The 14,203-nt window shown below is 43.2% G+C and overlaps 1 protein-coding gene across 1 annotated transcript; it reads right to left on the bottom strand.

Annotated features, from left to right (window-relative positions):
- Nucleotides 1–2,267: 2,267 nt before the first annotated feature.
- LOC117050106 (fatty acid-binding protein 5-like) lies at nucleotides 2,268–11,151 on the bottom strand. The gene is made up of 4 exons (XM_033155483.1): nucleotides 10,964–11,151; nucleotides 7,293–7,465; nucleotides 2,689–2,793; nucleotides 2,268–2,531 (listed from the first exon to the last, which is right to left on the bottom strand). The coding sequence occupies exons 1-4, from the start codon at nucleotides 11,040–11,042 to the stop codon at nucleotides 2,481–2,483; spliced, it is 408 nt and encodes a 135-aa protein (XP_033011374.1). The 5' UTR covers nucleotides 11,043–11,151; the 3' UTR covers nucleotides 2,268–2,480.
- Nucleotides 11,152–14,203: the final 3,052 nt, after the last annotated feature.

The following is a 14,203-nucleotide window of genomic DNA, read 5'->3' as shown; positions in this document are numbered from 1 at the left end:
ACAAGAGTCACATATTTGTTTATCTGATTCTTCCTAACTAACATCAAAATGTTGCATTTATCTCTATTAAGTGTCACACAGGTTTCACTTTTTCTTTTCTTCTTCTTTTATATACCAGTATGTCATTCAAAATATTGAAGTGGTTTTCAGGAATAAAACAGAAAACTAGACAATAAAAACCATGGAAGGGTTAACAATAGGCATCAATTAACCATTGTGGGAGGGTGTGTTCTTAATTGCCTGGCTGAATAGAAAATTTTTCAGCAAGCATTTAAAAGTTGGCACAGAAAGCACTTGCTTTTAAGAGACTCCCATCCATCTTGCAGTTCCTTCCCCTCAAACATTTCTACTCAAAGGATTGCAATAGCTTGTCTTTAAACTTCTTGAAGTCAGTTTCCCTAAAGTATAACTATAATAGCTGGATACGTTATTTAATGTCAAAATAAGGTATCTTCCGAATCAGCTGCTAGCAGGTTCATTCAGATGTAGCTCACCAAGAGCATGTCAGTTATGTCAAACAAATGTAAAGTACTACTCAAGGACTCAGTTATCCGATAATACCATATGTCAGTGGGAGGATTTAGTAGCAAATATACCATTTGGGTAGATATTTTTAGCACTTCAAAAACCATAGGAAGGTTTTGAATTTGAGAGTTGGTGTCATGATCTATTTCACTAGAACCCGCAAAACCTCTCATTCAACACAAAGTATTGGCACTTATGTCTTAGCTTGTGAGCTGCAACTTATCCCTTTGAACTTTATTCCAGCACACAGTAAAGCTTCCATGACGATGGGTTGGGGGGAAACATAGGCAAACTGAATGCAACTTATAGGCTTTACATCATCTCTTGCATCTTCAATTCTTTTCTATATGGACAGTACGTGTAGAGTAAAATGGGGCAGGGCTGATGCTAAAGGATATTAAGGAAGCGCAAGGAGGCAAGGAGACAGGCAGGTATGGAACACAAGAATCCTGGGATGGGGAGTTGGAGACCTACACACAGACACCATGAATGGCAGTTTATAGGAACCATGTGAGAGGCAGATTTAGGGCAGCGTAACTGGTTCCGCCGCACTGGATGCCGAGCCTTGGGGGTCTCGCAACTATGACACTGTGAATTGAGTGGAATGGAAGGCAAAAGGTGGGGGTGCTGAATCTTGGGTTCACACAGCGCTGCTAAAATTTGAAAGACCAATGTCCTCAACATAGCTTCATCATGAAGCTTCATCATGAAGGAAGTTTTACTGGAATCCTTCTTGGAACTCTTGAGGCCCATAAAATCCTTGACTCAAGATAAATGGTGACATGTGGATACTTCACTTAGGGCAGCCTTTCCCAGCCAGGTGCCATTCAAATGTTGCTGGACTGCATCTCTCACCATCCCTTAAAATTGGTTGTGCTAGGTGGGAATGTTGCGAGTTGAAGTAGTCTAAAACATTTGGAGGCAGCAAGTTTGGGAAGGCTGATTTAGGGTGTTAAGACCTACATTCAGCTTTTTCAGTTACAGCTTACTATCTAGAGTTTGTTTTGCCCCAAGACAAAAGTGACTTCAAAGGAAATGAGTTTGGCAAATTATAGTATAGAAAGAATTTTTTTCTATATTGACTAGCAGCTAAGTAAACCTTCTACAGACTATAACAGGAATGAGGAACCCACAGCCCTGCAGATGTTCTCGGACTGCAACTCCCATTGGCTCAGCTAAACCAACCAATGGTCAGGGATTATAGAAGTTGTATCCCAACATCTGAAGGACTGTAGGCTCCCCATCGCTGGTCTTCCAGTGCCATGCTATTTGCCTTTAAGACTGCATGTGTAAACATACTTGCTAAGACATAAGCATCATAGATGTTGCACTGAGTTCAAAGAAACCATGTTATAAATGTGCCTAGACAGAATACACCTTAACTAGTAACTAATCACTTCTTCTCACAACTAATCTAACTAGAGTTTCCAGAATTTCTTCAACTGAGGAGAATTCTAAAAATTACAATACAGTTACAATATACCTACTATTTCCTACTTCTCTGTGGTGGCACCTACTCTCTGGGATGCCATTATTCAGAAGAATCAGCAGTAGCATGCTTCCAAAACATTACTGAAAACATGCCTCTATATCCAGATGTTTGTTGATCGCCAGCACTAGATTTCTTGATCTACTGATATTTGCTCTTTTCTGAAATGCTTTTGAACTATGTTTTTATGTTTGATATTTATTTATTTATTAATAGCAAAGTGGATTAAAATATTTTTAAATAAGTAAAAACCCATGAAATTTTCAAATTTAATAGCTCTCAATAGTTACACCAAGGACTTGAAATTTAATTGTGTACAGTACAGATTCTTCCAAGATGCTTTAAAAAAAAACCTGGGGACAGGGACAGGGAATATGGATAAGAAATATGGAGTGTAGACCAGCTTTGTTCCTGGAACTAAGCTGTCCATCATAAAGCTCTGCATCCAAAATAGAAGCCAGTATCTTCATGCTTTCTGGTAGACGCGAGTACATTTGGCATTATTCATGACACATTCCTGCAAAACAAAGAACGTTCATTCATCAGTCTCTCTCTCTCTCCAGATCACTAGAGAATAGAGCAATGTAGATAGACACTTAGTATGCCTGAATTATGTTGCATTCCAGCTATTGTGTACAATTTTTGCTAGGAAATCAGGGGAAATTTCCACTTACCACAATGAGTTTCCCATCTACTACCTTTCTGGTTATCGTAGTCTGTTTGCCATCCCACTCCTGGTGCTGGGTCAATACATTATTATCATCTAAGGTGATAAGGGTCTGAAAAAGAATACAGAAATCTGGTAGTTAGCATCTTAATGAATTTATTCCAAAACTGCTCTGTCCCAAGAGAGTGCGGCAATAGTTACTGTGCTTCTGATCCTGCGCTGATGTGCATAGCTAAGGCCCAAACTAGATGCGATGCATTCATGCAATTATAATATTTTTAATTATAACAGCATGAGTAGCTTTTCAAAAGTAAATGAAAGCACAGGGTGGGAAGGGGGGACTCCAGATTGGGAACCAGGCTTTAAACTTTCACCTTAGCTGCAATTCTTTCCAGTGGGTGCTTGCCCTCTCCCAGTGCAAGCAGGTGCAGGATACCAATCCAGATTAGGGTCACAGCAAGGCCTGAAGCTTTGCTCTGCCAGGGTCCCAATCTGGAATCAGCCCCCCATGCTGACTTTTTTTTCCAATTAGCAATTGTGCAAAGGGTGCTATGTCTAGTTTTGTCCTAAGGAGTAAACTCATGCAAATGCTACCAGAGAAGTACTTGCCCCTTTAATTAAAGAAGGTGAACAGAGATTACCATTTTGTCTGAGTGATATTTTGCAGAGGGCATGCAATTACATTGATAGTCTGGTAATGTTCAGCATATGCCTATGCATCAAAAGGGAAATTATCGTGCTCCTGCTTTGCCAGATTTATAACTGGGTGTGGAAAGTGTCTTACCAAAACAAAGGAGACAAATATTATAAATACACATGCCAAATTAAGCATGTCGAAGAACCCTAGAGCCCTCCTACTTTATGTATTTTTTTAACAATATGTCCACCCTCCTAGTCCCCACCTACTCCAAATTCCTCAACACAAATTCTCCAGAAAGCTGAAGCGCTGCCTTCATCCAAGAAACCCCTACCAGTTACCTGTATTTCTCCCATGAAGGCAAGAACAATAAACAGCTATCAGAAACACAGGTATTTGCACAAATTCTAATTGTGCAGACAATTAAAAAGCAGTAACTTTTAGACTCTTAGTATGCCAAAGAGTCTGTGGAAGATGAAGAATGACACATGGATTCTCTATGCTGCCATGTGCTTTTCTCTCTAAATCTTTGTGTGAAGTTTGATACTGCCAAGAAGGATCAGGACACGCCTAGTTTTGTCCTCCAGGCAGAAAATGAAAATGACGCCTGACAGACATAGTAAATGAAATGCTTGCACAACTTCTAATCATTTCAATGGAGCTTCCCAGTTGAGAAAGACTAGTCCATTACCTGGTTTGCACAAGACAGTAAGTCAAACTGTGGCTTACCAACACTGTGTGAATATGCTGGCTCCCAGAAAGGAACTCAGAGCCACTATGCTCCTTGGCAGTCTCTGTTACTCCTACATTCATCAGGCAAAGTAAGGAATGTGTCAAATTTGGGGGTTCTTAAGGGTGGCAAAGTAGGAGGCACCGACTTCATTCACACGTCATGGTAAGCCAAACTTTGACTTACTGGGAGTGCCTGAATGTGCACAGCCTCCACACAGGACCTTGTGTAGCCACTTTGCTCCTTCCCAGTTTTTCTTCCTTCTTCACCACACTAAGCCAAAGTTTCCCTTAGTATGTTGTCTGAACCCAGGATTATGGTTAAGCTTTCTCCTTGAAAAAGACCCCTCAGAGCATCACACTATTTATGCTCTCAATTTCCCATGGGTCTGGGAGAGGAATATTCCCCCCCCCCTCTTTCTCTTGCTTTAAATAAGCAGTACAGTGGAACTGCAGTTCCTGAACGCCTCCATTGTCATATGTTTCAGTTCCTGAACGCCAAAAAAACCAGAAATAAATGGTCCGTTTTCGAAAGTTTTTTGGAATCCAAACATGTGACATGGCCTCTGCTGAGTGCAAGAAGCTCTTGCAACCAATGGAAACACACACACGCTTGGTTTTTTAATGTTTTGGAAGCCGAACGGGCTTCTGGAGAATGGATTTCGTTTGAGAACTGAGGTACCACTGTAACAAAATGGGTTGTGTGACGGTTTGCATACGGTAAAAAACTCTGTAGGGTGCAACATGCAATTAAGACTGTCTCCTCGAATCCCCTTTCACGTAGCACTTTCATGTGTAGAACCAGTTTGGGAGACGATACTGTAATTGTAGTATTGCAATTGGAGATTAAGGAAAGGTCCTGGCAAAGAGCCATTATTCTTATAGGTTATTTGCATAAGATTATGCTCCTGTTACCGTAATCTGAGGGGAATTCCCATGCTCCAGAACCTGCAGAAGCAAGACGCTTGCCAGAAATCACACAACATGACACTTTAACGCATATGGCGATGAAAAGAGCTCCAGGAACTTGTTGTGCCTGTTTGGCAAAGAAGCCTATTGAAGGGATCATCAGCTGGCAAGCATCCAAAAGGGAGAGCTCCTTAGCATTAACCACAGACATGACACTCCCAAGAAAAAGCCACTGAATCATTCAGGCAGGGCTTTTGACCTGACTGTTCTGGGATGTGCAGATATGAATCAAATCCCACTATTCCATTGCATGTTCTTTTGCTGCCTGAATTTACAAAATGGGAACATCATTAAGATTGCAGGGATTTTCCAAAATTAAAAAAGAAGCTGCACTAAGAACAGTAAAAAGTTGCAGGTAGCAATTTGAATCCATTAGGGAACAAATCCAGCTTGCTTTGACATTGTAGCAGGGATTGTACTACTTCAGCTGAGAACTATGTTGACTGATTAGTATTGTTGAACAGGGTACCAAGCTTTTTGGTGTGTAAAATGCATACTGGTAGCCATTTGCCATTAAAGGAACATTTGATAACTGCTGTGCCTTATTAGTATTAGTTAAATTTCTATACTATCCTTCATCCCATAATCACAAGCTAGTTTACAACATAAAACACAAAAATTCATACCATAATAACAAACCAAACCAATATCTCTCCCCCCCCCCCAGCTTGAAAGGCAATGGATTGTTTAATTGCTTTAATTTGATATTAACCACTTTGGCATATCATCCAAACACAATTAAGCTGCAGTTAATCTTAGCTATAGGTTAGCTGAAACAATCCATCTTCAAAACATAGTTTATGAAGATGGTTTGGTTCATCCAACTGTAATTAAGATTTGCCACAGTTTAGGGTTTTGTTAAATGCGTTAATCTGGCTTTCACTCTCTCCTTGTCTTTGTGGGGCTCTTTACCTGTTTGTGGTGCTCAGTTCCATCTACTGGCTGGGATGCACATCACATCAGTGCTTTGCCGATTGCAGTGGCTTCCGGGCCATATCTGGGCTCAATCCAAAGGCACTAGTTTTGACCCTGAAAGCCTTCCATGGCTTAGGACTGGCCTACCTGCCTGTGTCCACATGTGCCTGCCTAAAGTTAAGTTCTGCAGCACAGACCTGCCTTTGCCATTTGGCAGTTATCCCTCTTACCACAGAAAGGCCTTCGCAGTTGTGGCGTCCTGACTCTGGAACTGTTTATTTATTCATTGTATTTATATTCCACCTCCAATGAACTCAATGTGGTGCACATAGTTCTCCCCCTAATTTAATCCCCACAAGAGCCCTGTGAAGTAGGTTAGGCAGTGACTGGCCCAAGGTCACCCAGTGAGCCTCTTCATTGCTAAGTGGGAATTTGAACTCTAGACTTCCGGGTCTAGTCTGGCACTCTAACCACTACACTGCACATCCCTTCACAGGGAGCCTTGGTGCCACGCTCACCTAGCTTGATGCCATTTTAGGTATCAAATGCCTTTTTTGATTTTCAAAGATAAGGTTCCAATCCTGTATCTACTTACCTGGGAGTAAGCCCCAGTGGGCCTACATCTGGGCAGACATGTACAGCAAACTACTGTTAGTTTGGTTATTGTTTTCAAATTGCTGCTTTATGTTTGCGGCTGGTTTTTTTTGCTTTATCTTGAAACTTTGTAAGTTGCTCTGAGAACAGGTTTGAAGGGCGAGGTACACAAAAGAAAAAAGGAAGAGAAGGCAAATAACCACAGAAAGCCTTGCGGCTCACACACTTCCAACATTGCCCCAAGATGCGTTTGGGAATTTTTTGCTTCTGTTGTAGATTAGCCACCATTAATGATGCAAACAGCACTACGGGAACCAAAGGCAATGACTGACAAACCAAACGCAATACCATGCTGATTCATGAGGCAATTTACCTCAGTAGTGATAAAACTGTGCACCACTTGAACCACAGTGATTGGTATCATTCACAGTGTTACAACATGCACTGATGGGAGTAACTTGTTCACCTAACAGAACTCAGAAGAGTTCAGGGAGTTGCATCAGCTTTTTCCTGTAGGGATGTTCACATGTTATATTCAACTCGGGTCCAATGTGTTTGGCTTAACACTTGTACAGTTAGTGACCTTGAATGTTCAACAAAGTACAGTATGTGTACCTGTGTACCCAACAGCCGAGCTGTACAAATCAACAAACACACACTCTTTCACACATAAATGTGCACATGTGAAGAGATGGTTTGTACTTGTGAGCAGTGTGAACATGTGACTGTTCAGTCACATGCCCTTTCTGGACGATTGCTTCATTTACCTGAGTTTTTCGGCCATCTAACGTCTCCTCATTGAACTTCTCGCCCAATTTGAAACTGAATTCTGATGTTTTGAATGTGCTTTCTGTTTTCACGTGGAACGTGTCTCCATCTTTAGTGATGATAACGTCTGGCTTCGCCATGCTCCCCATCTTCCTCATGGCCATGCCCACACCTACAGAAGACAGAAAGGCAAGTGACCTGTCAGTGCATAATGACTCTGCTTGGCTGAACCGATCTGACACACACACACAAGATTACCTAACTGTTTAAATTACCCAGCATGGGGAAGGAGAACTCCAGTGACTCAGCTGAAGTGTTGTAGCATTTCAAGTTAATCAGAAGCTCATTATAACTACTCCACTTTCATTCTGCCTTACAGGAGTAACAGGTCTTTTTTGTAAGACTTCAGCATATTACCAAATGACTTCTGCCTCAGATACAAATAATTAAATTATATCACATTGGCATTCAGAAAGGGAAATTAATCCAATCAGGCAAAAAAGTACCCATTGCTCTGCAGAAAAATTAGAAATAAATTGTGTGATGTCACAACTCTTGCCTTGCCCCTCCTCCAGTGCTATCTATCTGAGACTTTCTGGAGAGAAGTAAACAACAACAACCCAAAACACTATGTTTACAAATACAGTCATTCCTGTAGGCCACTGGGGTGGAAACTGTGACCCTCCAGATGTCATTGGACTTCAGATTCCATCAGCCTCAGCCAGCATGACCAATGGTAAGGGATTATGGAGCTGCAGTCTGAAAACATAGAATCACAGAACTGTAGAGTTGGAAGGGACCCAAAGGTTAATCTAGTCCAACCCCCTGCAATGCAATATCTGAAGGAGCCCAGCTTCTCCCTCACTGCTTTACTCTAACTCTACTGAAATCACCAAGAATATAACAACAACAACAGCAATAACCGTTTGCAGGATGTATGATCATTAAGGAGAAGCTTGTATTCTCTTAATGAGTGGACAGCCTAACTGCAGAGGTCACATTTCTATTCTCTGGAGATAGACTTGGACCTCATCTAGATTATTGTGCATTTTAAGACTCAATTCATGTTCTGTTTCTGGAATGAGGACTAGGCTATACATATTTTTAAGTGGGATATTCATTGTAGCGTCGTGGCAATTTTTCCATTACCATAAGTATTTCAGCTCACCACATGAAACAATCCCCCTCTCCTCCTGCCACACACCGTTCTGGGGGCTCTTCTGACTCCCCTAAGCCAAACTGGGAGACCACAAAAGGGGAGGAGACTGCATTGTACTAGTGGAAGTTATTGCATTGAGCTTCTGCTAGAAGGAACCATTAGGTGAATTGAGCCCAAAACAGATAAATAAAAGGTTTCCTGCACCAGTACTGTAATCCTCAAGCCTTTACAGCAAAGATTATAAAGGCTGCTTTACACATGCTTATTCACCACTTGATGGATGCAACCATGATTGATAACATCACAGAAACGTTGTATAGTAACTCGAAGTACAATGCTTTTCAATAGTCAGCAAACCTTCATGAACGAGTAAATAGGCAATGAGAAATCAAGAGGTACAGCAAATCCATGCAACAAGTGTGTCAATTGTGGGGCTAGTTTAGGCCTGCCAACTTGCAGCTCCACAAGCCAAATGCAACACACCCGTGCTTAACAATTCCCCCAAACAGGCCACAGCATGCCACAGTGATACATTTTCCCTATTCTTTCTTGTGCATTTACATTTACATCTTCAAAAAGCAACGATCTAGTCCTTAAGGATGCAAAAATAGATATGGGGTGCCATACAGGTTAGGAATGGGATTTAAGCACTGTTCATAACTCTTTGCCACTACCCAGGAAGATCAGAAGAGATTTTTTTTTTTTTACATACAATGTGTAAATACAAGTAAGTTGTGTTTTATCTACATTGTTTAAATGGATCACAGGATTCTGCTTATTCTGCAAAAGCTTGGCTAATAACACTGAGTTTATAACAGAATATACACAGCTCTATTCAAGAGTCATCTGTGGACTTGGATTGCATTTTAGTGAAATTAATCCACAAGGATAGAAAGAAGAAAGGTTCTAACATAACAGCCGGATGTTAATTCAGATATCTGTTATTCTTTCCAGTTTCAGCCTCAGCTGGAGACTCTAAACACACTGTAACTTGGCAGGTCTATCAATGCAGCCCAAAACTATTCACCCCTAACTAGGTTAGTGTTCCGTTCAATTTGTCTGGTAAAATAATAATACTGAATATGAGGTCACTGTGGTACATTTTATCCTCCTGTGCACGGTCACAGGAAGTTTGCTCATTCTGGTATTTTTTTTCCAGTCTGTGCAGTGAGACAACCAAAGCCAAATGTTTAGATTTCACATAAAAGATCAAGGCAGTGCACAACATTAAACACCATAAAAACAATGCTATATAATTGCAAGAATGACCGGCTTGTCTAAAAAAAGAAAAAGAAAAGCAAATTAAATTTCATTAAGAACCTCATATTCTGTTATAATGAGCATTCATCCCCACTCTATGGTTTCTTCTTGCACCAGCAATGTCCAAATGCATTGTAATAAGAAGTATAAGCTGTGTTACAGGAGTTCAGAAGGTTTCTGCCATCTGCCCTCCTTTCTGACTCAGGTGAAATCCCTGGGAAAGTGCCATTCTGCTTATATGAGAGATCTCCCTTTCCTTCCCATCACCCCCAGCCATTCTTCTGTCCCCAACACCGAGTTTTTCATATGTTGTTTTAGGCAGATGGTTTGGTCTATGTACACACACACACACACACACACACACTGCAGCTCAATATCATGTTTGAAACAATATCCATTTGTATTTGTGTGCCTGTTACTAAAGGCAAGTCTGAGAACGCCTCTGCAGACCTTGGACAGAGCATTCAGCCTCTCAGGAGCCGAGAAAATGAGACACACAAAAGCTCCTAATCCCAGCTCCCCACAGGAGAGACAGATATGCGCTTTCAGGAAAAGAAAAATTAATTAATTCCTGTTCCCTCTTCATAATCCTCCACTCCTAATCAAGCCAGACACACCACATGTGCACATAGTAGAGAGAAATAGGACTGTGTCTACTCCAGCATGATAGAATACAAGAAAGGCATGACAATTCACAAAACCCAAAGAAATGCAGTGCACAAAATGTGCATCATGCAGACACTGCTCCCCATACACAAATCATAGAGAACTTTTAAGTAATTCACTTAATCAAAAGCAGCCATTTTAAAGACAATACCACTATTTAAGCAGGGTGGTTTTTGTTTGTTTTTTCTTTAAAAAAAAAAGCTTTTGGCTGCAATGCTACATTTATTTATTACAGATGCACAAATTCACTGCATCCATGAGGGCTACGTCCATGTAAATAGCAAAGTTGCAGTGGGCATCTTGGATGCAAAAATAAAATAATGCACACACTACTAGCACTACTGTTCTTGTGATAGGATTTGCCCAGCTTATTTATGGATTGGCTTACTTTTCAATCCGAATATTTGCCCTCCCCCCCCTTTCTTTCCCCCCAAGTTTTGCCCAACGAGAGGAGGGAATCTCTAGTTCTGCTTCTCTGTTGTCATAAAATGTCATCATCATTTTAAACAGATTCCCCTTAAGTTCTTACTCACCACCCCCCTCTCTGCCATTTCTCCCCATCCCCAACCATTCGCTGCTTCTTACCCAACTCCTTCATGTACTCCTCAAAGCCTTCGCTGGAGACCAAGCGCCACCTGCCCAAGAAAGCCTCTGGGTTCGCCATTGCGCTGCGTTTGGATGGAGCTGTCCCGGCTGACCAAGAGAGAGGCTTTGGGAAGAGCAGCTGCAGGGGAGGGGGGAGGCCGGGGACGTCTTTATATAGATGTCCTGAGCATGTGCTGCCGCCAGGGGACCAATCGGGAGGCCTGACGTCACGGGTGCCGGCTCCCAACCGCGAGGACGCTGCCGGCGGTGCGCTGTACCTCCCCGCCGAATGACTGGGCTGCGCGGCCCAAGGGCGCGAGGCGGAGGGTCCTGAGCTTCAGCCCCCGCGCCGGGGAAGCCGGGCGCGTCTACCTGCGTTTCTCTCACCCTCGCCTCGCTGCACAGCGCGGTGCCCGGATGGCGCGCGCCAGAAGCCGCTCTCCCGCAGCAACCCCCGCGCGCCGAGGCTACTCGCAGATAGGTAGTAGAGCGCCCCGAAGGAGTCGCCACCCCCAAAGCCACAGTGGGGTGACGCCTCTCCTTAGGAAAGTCCCCTCAGGTGGAGGAGTATCGTGCGCAGGGGGGGGCGTGGAGCGCCTTTCCCGCTCTGGGCAACTGCGGGGGGCCGGGGCACGTGTCGGCGGGGGCGGGCAGGGCGAGACTCCTCAGCCCAGCAACTCCCTCAGACCTGCGTTGAACGCCCACGCCGGCGTTGCCTCAACTCCTTCCTCAAGCTGAACTTTAGGGTTCCTCCCCGTCTCCTCGTTTTGGCCTTGCAACAACCCTGTAAAGTAGGTCAGGCTGAGAGACGACCCAAGGCTATTCAGGTAAGCTTCTGTGGAGATTTGAACCCAGGGCTCCCCTCCGGCATTCTAACCGCTACACCACCCTGACGATGTGACATTTTTAGTTGGTCCTGGTAATGATACTGCTGCCTTAGAGACACTGATGGCGCTGTGGTCACCACTGAGCCTAGGGCTTGCCGATCGGAAGGTCGGCGGTTCGAATCCCCGCGACGGGGTGAGCTCCCATTGCTCGGACCCAGCTGCTGCCAACCTAGCAGTTTGAAAGCACGCCAGTGCAAGTAGACAAATAGGCAGCGCTGCGGCAGGAAGATAAACGGCGTTCCCGTGCTCTCTAGCTTCAGTCACCGCGTCCCTTTGGACCAGAAGCAGTTTAGTCATACTGGCCACATGACCCGGAAAGCTGTCTTTGGACAAATGCAGGCTTTCTTGGTCTGAAAGCGAGATGAGCACCTCAACCCCATAGTCACCTTTGACTGGACTTAACTGTCCAGGGGTCCTTTACCTTTACTGCTGCCCTACTGCAACCTTTGGGAGTTTGTCTCATGATTACCAATGCAGCCACCTGTAATTCTTATGTGTTTCTGAGTAATGAGCCTTCCAATGACTATCCAGGGACATTCTTTTTAGTTTGTCCCATCACTGGGTTAAAGAAACGATGGAGACCTTTTTTTCCTCATCAAAGAGAAGGATGTGCTTTTCCCTCACATCTTGTAATGGATATATGGAACCCATTGCTGCAAGATGTTGCCATAGTCACCACTTTTAGATCTTTTGGAAATGGAACTAGCCTGCCAGGGGTGAGGGAAACAGGAAAGGCATTGCCTTTGGGTCTTCCTGTGGACTCCCCAGACCATCTTACTGGCCATTGTCTGAAGCAGGATACTAGGCTAGATGGACCCTTGGTCTGCATTCAAGTGACGGTTCATTTCCCTGAGGTTTCCCTAACTGTTAATTTCCGCATTATATTTGAGCTTTTACACAACATAAAAGCCACTTACAGACTTCTTAGTGGAATAGATGGCGTGTTTCGCAATCATTTCCATGCTCTTTGTTAATTAAAAATAAATCAGTTTGCAGCTCCCTTAACATGGAAAACCATGGTGGTAAAGTGATGAAATTTGGGGCTGTATACTGACATACAGTTATTTTGCACACTTTTCATGGGGGAACATAAGCGCGGGTGGGGAAGTAGTGCTGTGTCACACCACACTTCATGATATGAATGAAATTTAGCATGACATGCCGGTGCATTGCTCAAAAAGCCACTGTTCTGTAACACAGCACGCGCTGCAGAGTGAAAGGAACGTTGGAAAATGTGACACAAGTGCTATGCTTATCAGGAATAACTAACACAATATTCCCCACACCTGTAAGGCTTTTTCTGTGTACTGATTATACAATATTCTCGGTCTATAGCCATACACATGGTATTTGCTCACTGTAAACACTCTTTACTTTCCCCAGTAGTACAGTTCTTCTATTTACTAGGGGAGTATCCCTATCAGGGTGCTTTAGCAGTCTTAAGTCAGATGTGTACAAGCAAGTACTTACCAGTAACTTGGGAGAGTGGAAGAGTATGAATGCAGTTGTGTGGGCTACACTCTATCCTGCTCTAAGGACCCACAGTGATGAATGATACAAAATAACAAAACAGAGACCAAATAAGCAACTTTCAGTTCACCTTTAAAACATGCTAAAAGAGCATGATCACAAAGAGTGTTGATCTTGCACAAATGTGCAGAGCTGACAGCACACAGCTCATGTGACCTCTCACATGGGCTGCTGCTCAAGATGGCTAGTGTCTTATCAGAATCAACTCCCAAGGGCCAAGACCATCTCTAGGCCCATCACTGACTTTATAAAATGGGAAGCAGCCCCATGTATTGTCATACAGGAAATTGAATAACTATCATGAGATGGATAAACACAGTGAAGTCTGGGATTCTGATGAATATCCCACATGGGCAAAGGCACAGGACCTTGCAGCTGCCACCAACCAGCTGATCTGTGGTGCCTGCCAACCCTGCTTTCAGCAGGGACCCATGTTTTTACCTGCCATACATCTTATATGGCAGGTAGGCATGGCTTGGAGACAACAAGGGGAGGGGGTTATTGGTTTGTTTTGCTCTTGCTCTCGTTTTTAATTATGTGTTTTGTGTTTTTATCTTGTATTTTTAATGCTGTGAACTGCATTGAGATCTTCAGATGAAGGGTGGTATAAAAATATAAAACAAAACAAAACAAAATAAAATAAAACAGCCTCACGGGCTGGGCCTATTGAGGCTTGTGAACCAGTGGTTCCCCACTGCTGTTTGAGGTACTCCAACAAGACACAAAGGCAGCAGCCCTGTTCAGTTCTTGCTCCTGAACAACTAGCTTAATCCAATAGTCACTGTTTGTTGTGGCAGTGAATCCCACACATTCATTATGAGTT

This window comes from Lacerta agilis, chromosome 7 (genome assembly GCF_009819535.1).
Source record: "Lacerta agilis isolate rLacAgi1 chromosome 7, rLacAgi1.pri, whole genome shotgun sequence".
Taxonomy (NCBI): domain Eukaryota; kingdom Metazoa; phylum Chordata; class Lepidosauria; order Squamata; family Lacertidae; genus Lacerta; species Lacerta agilis.
The sequence above is the reverse complement of the archived record's forward strand: the minus strand, read 5'-3'. Positions and strand labels throughout refer to the sequence as shown.

Coding starts and splice junctions, on each gene's coding strand:
- LOC117050106 (XM_033155483.1), bottom strand. CDS start 11,042: ATGGCGAACCCAGAGGCTTTCTTGGGCAGGTGGCGCTTGGTCTCCAGC. Junction 7,466..10,963: donor GGAGTACATGAAGGAGTTGG/GTAAGAAGCAGC, acceptor TGTCTTCTGTAG/GTGTGGGCATGGCCATGAGG. Junction 2,532..2,688: donor TAGATGGGAAACTCATTGTG/GTAAGTGGAAAT, acceptor TTTGTTTTGCAG/GAATGTGTCATGAATAATGC.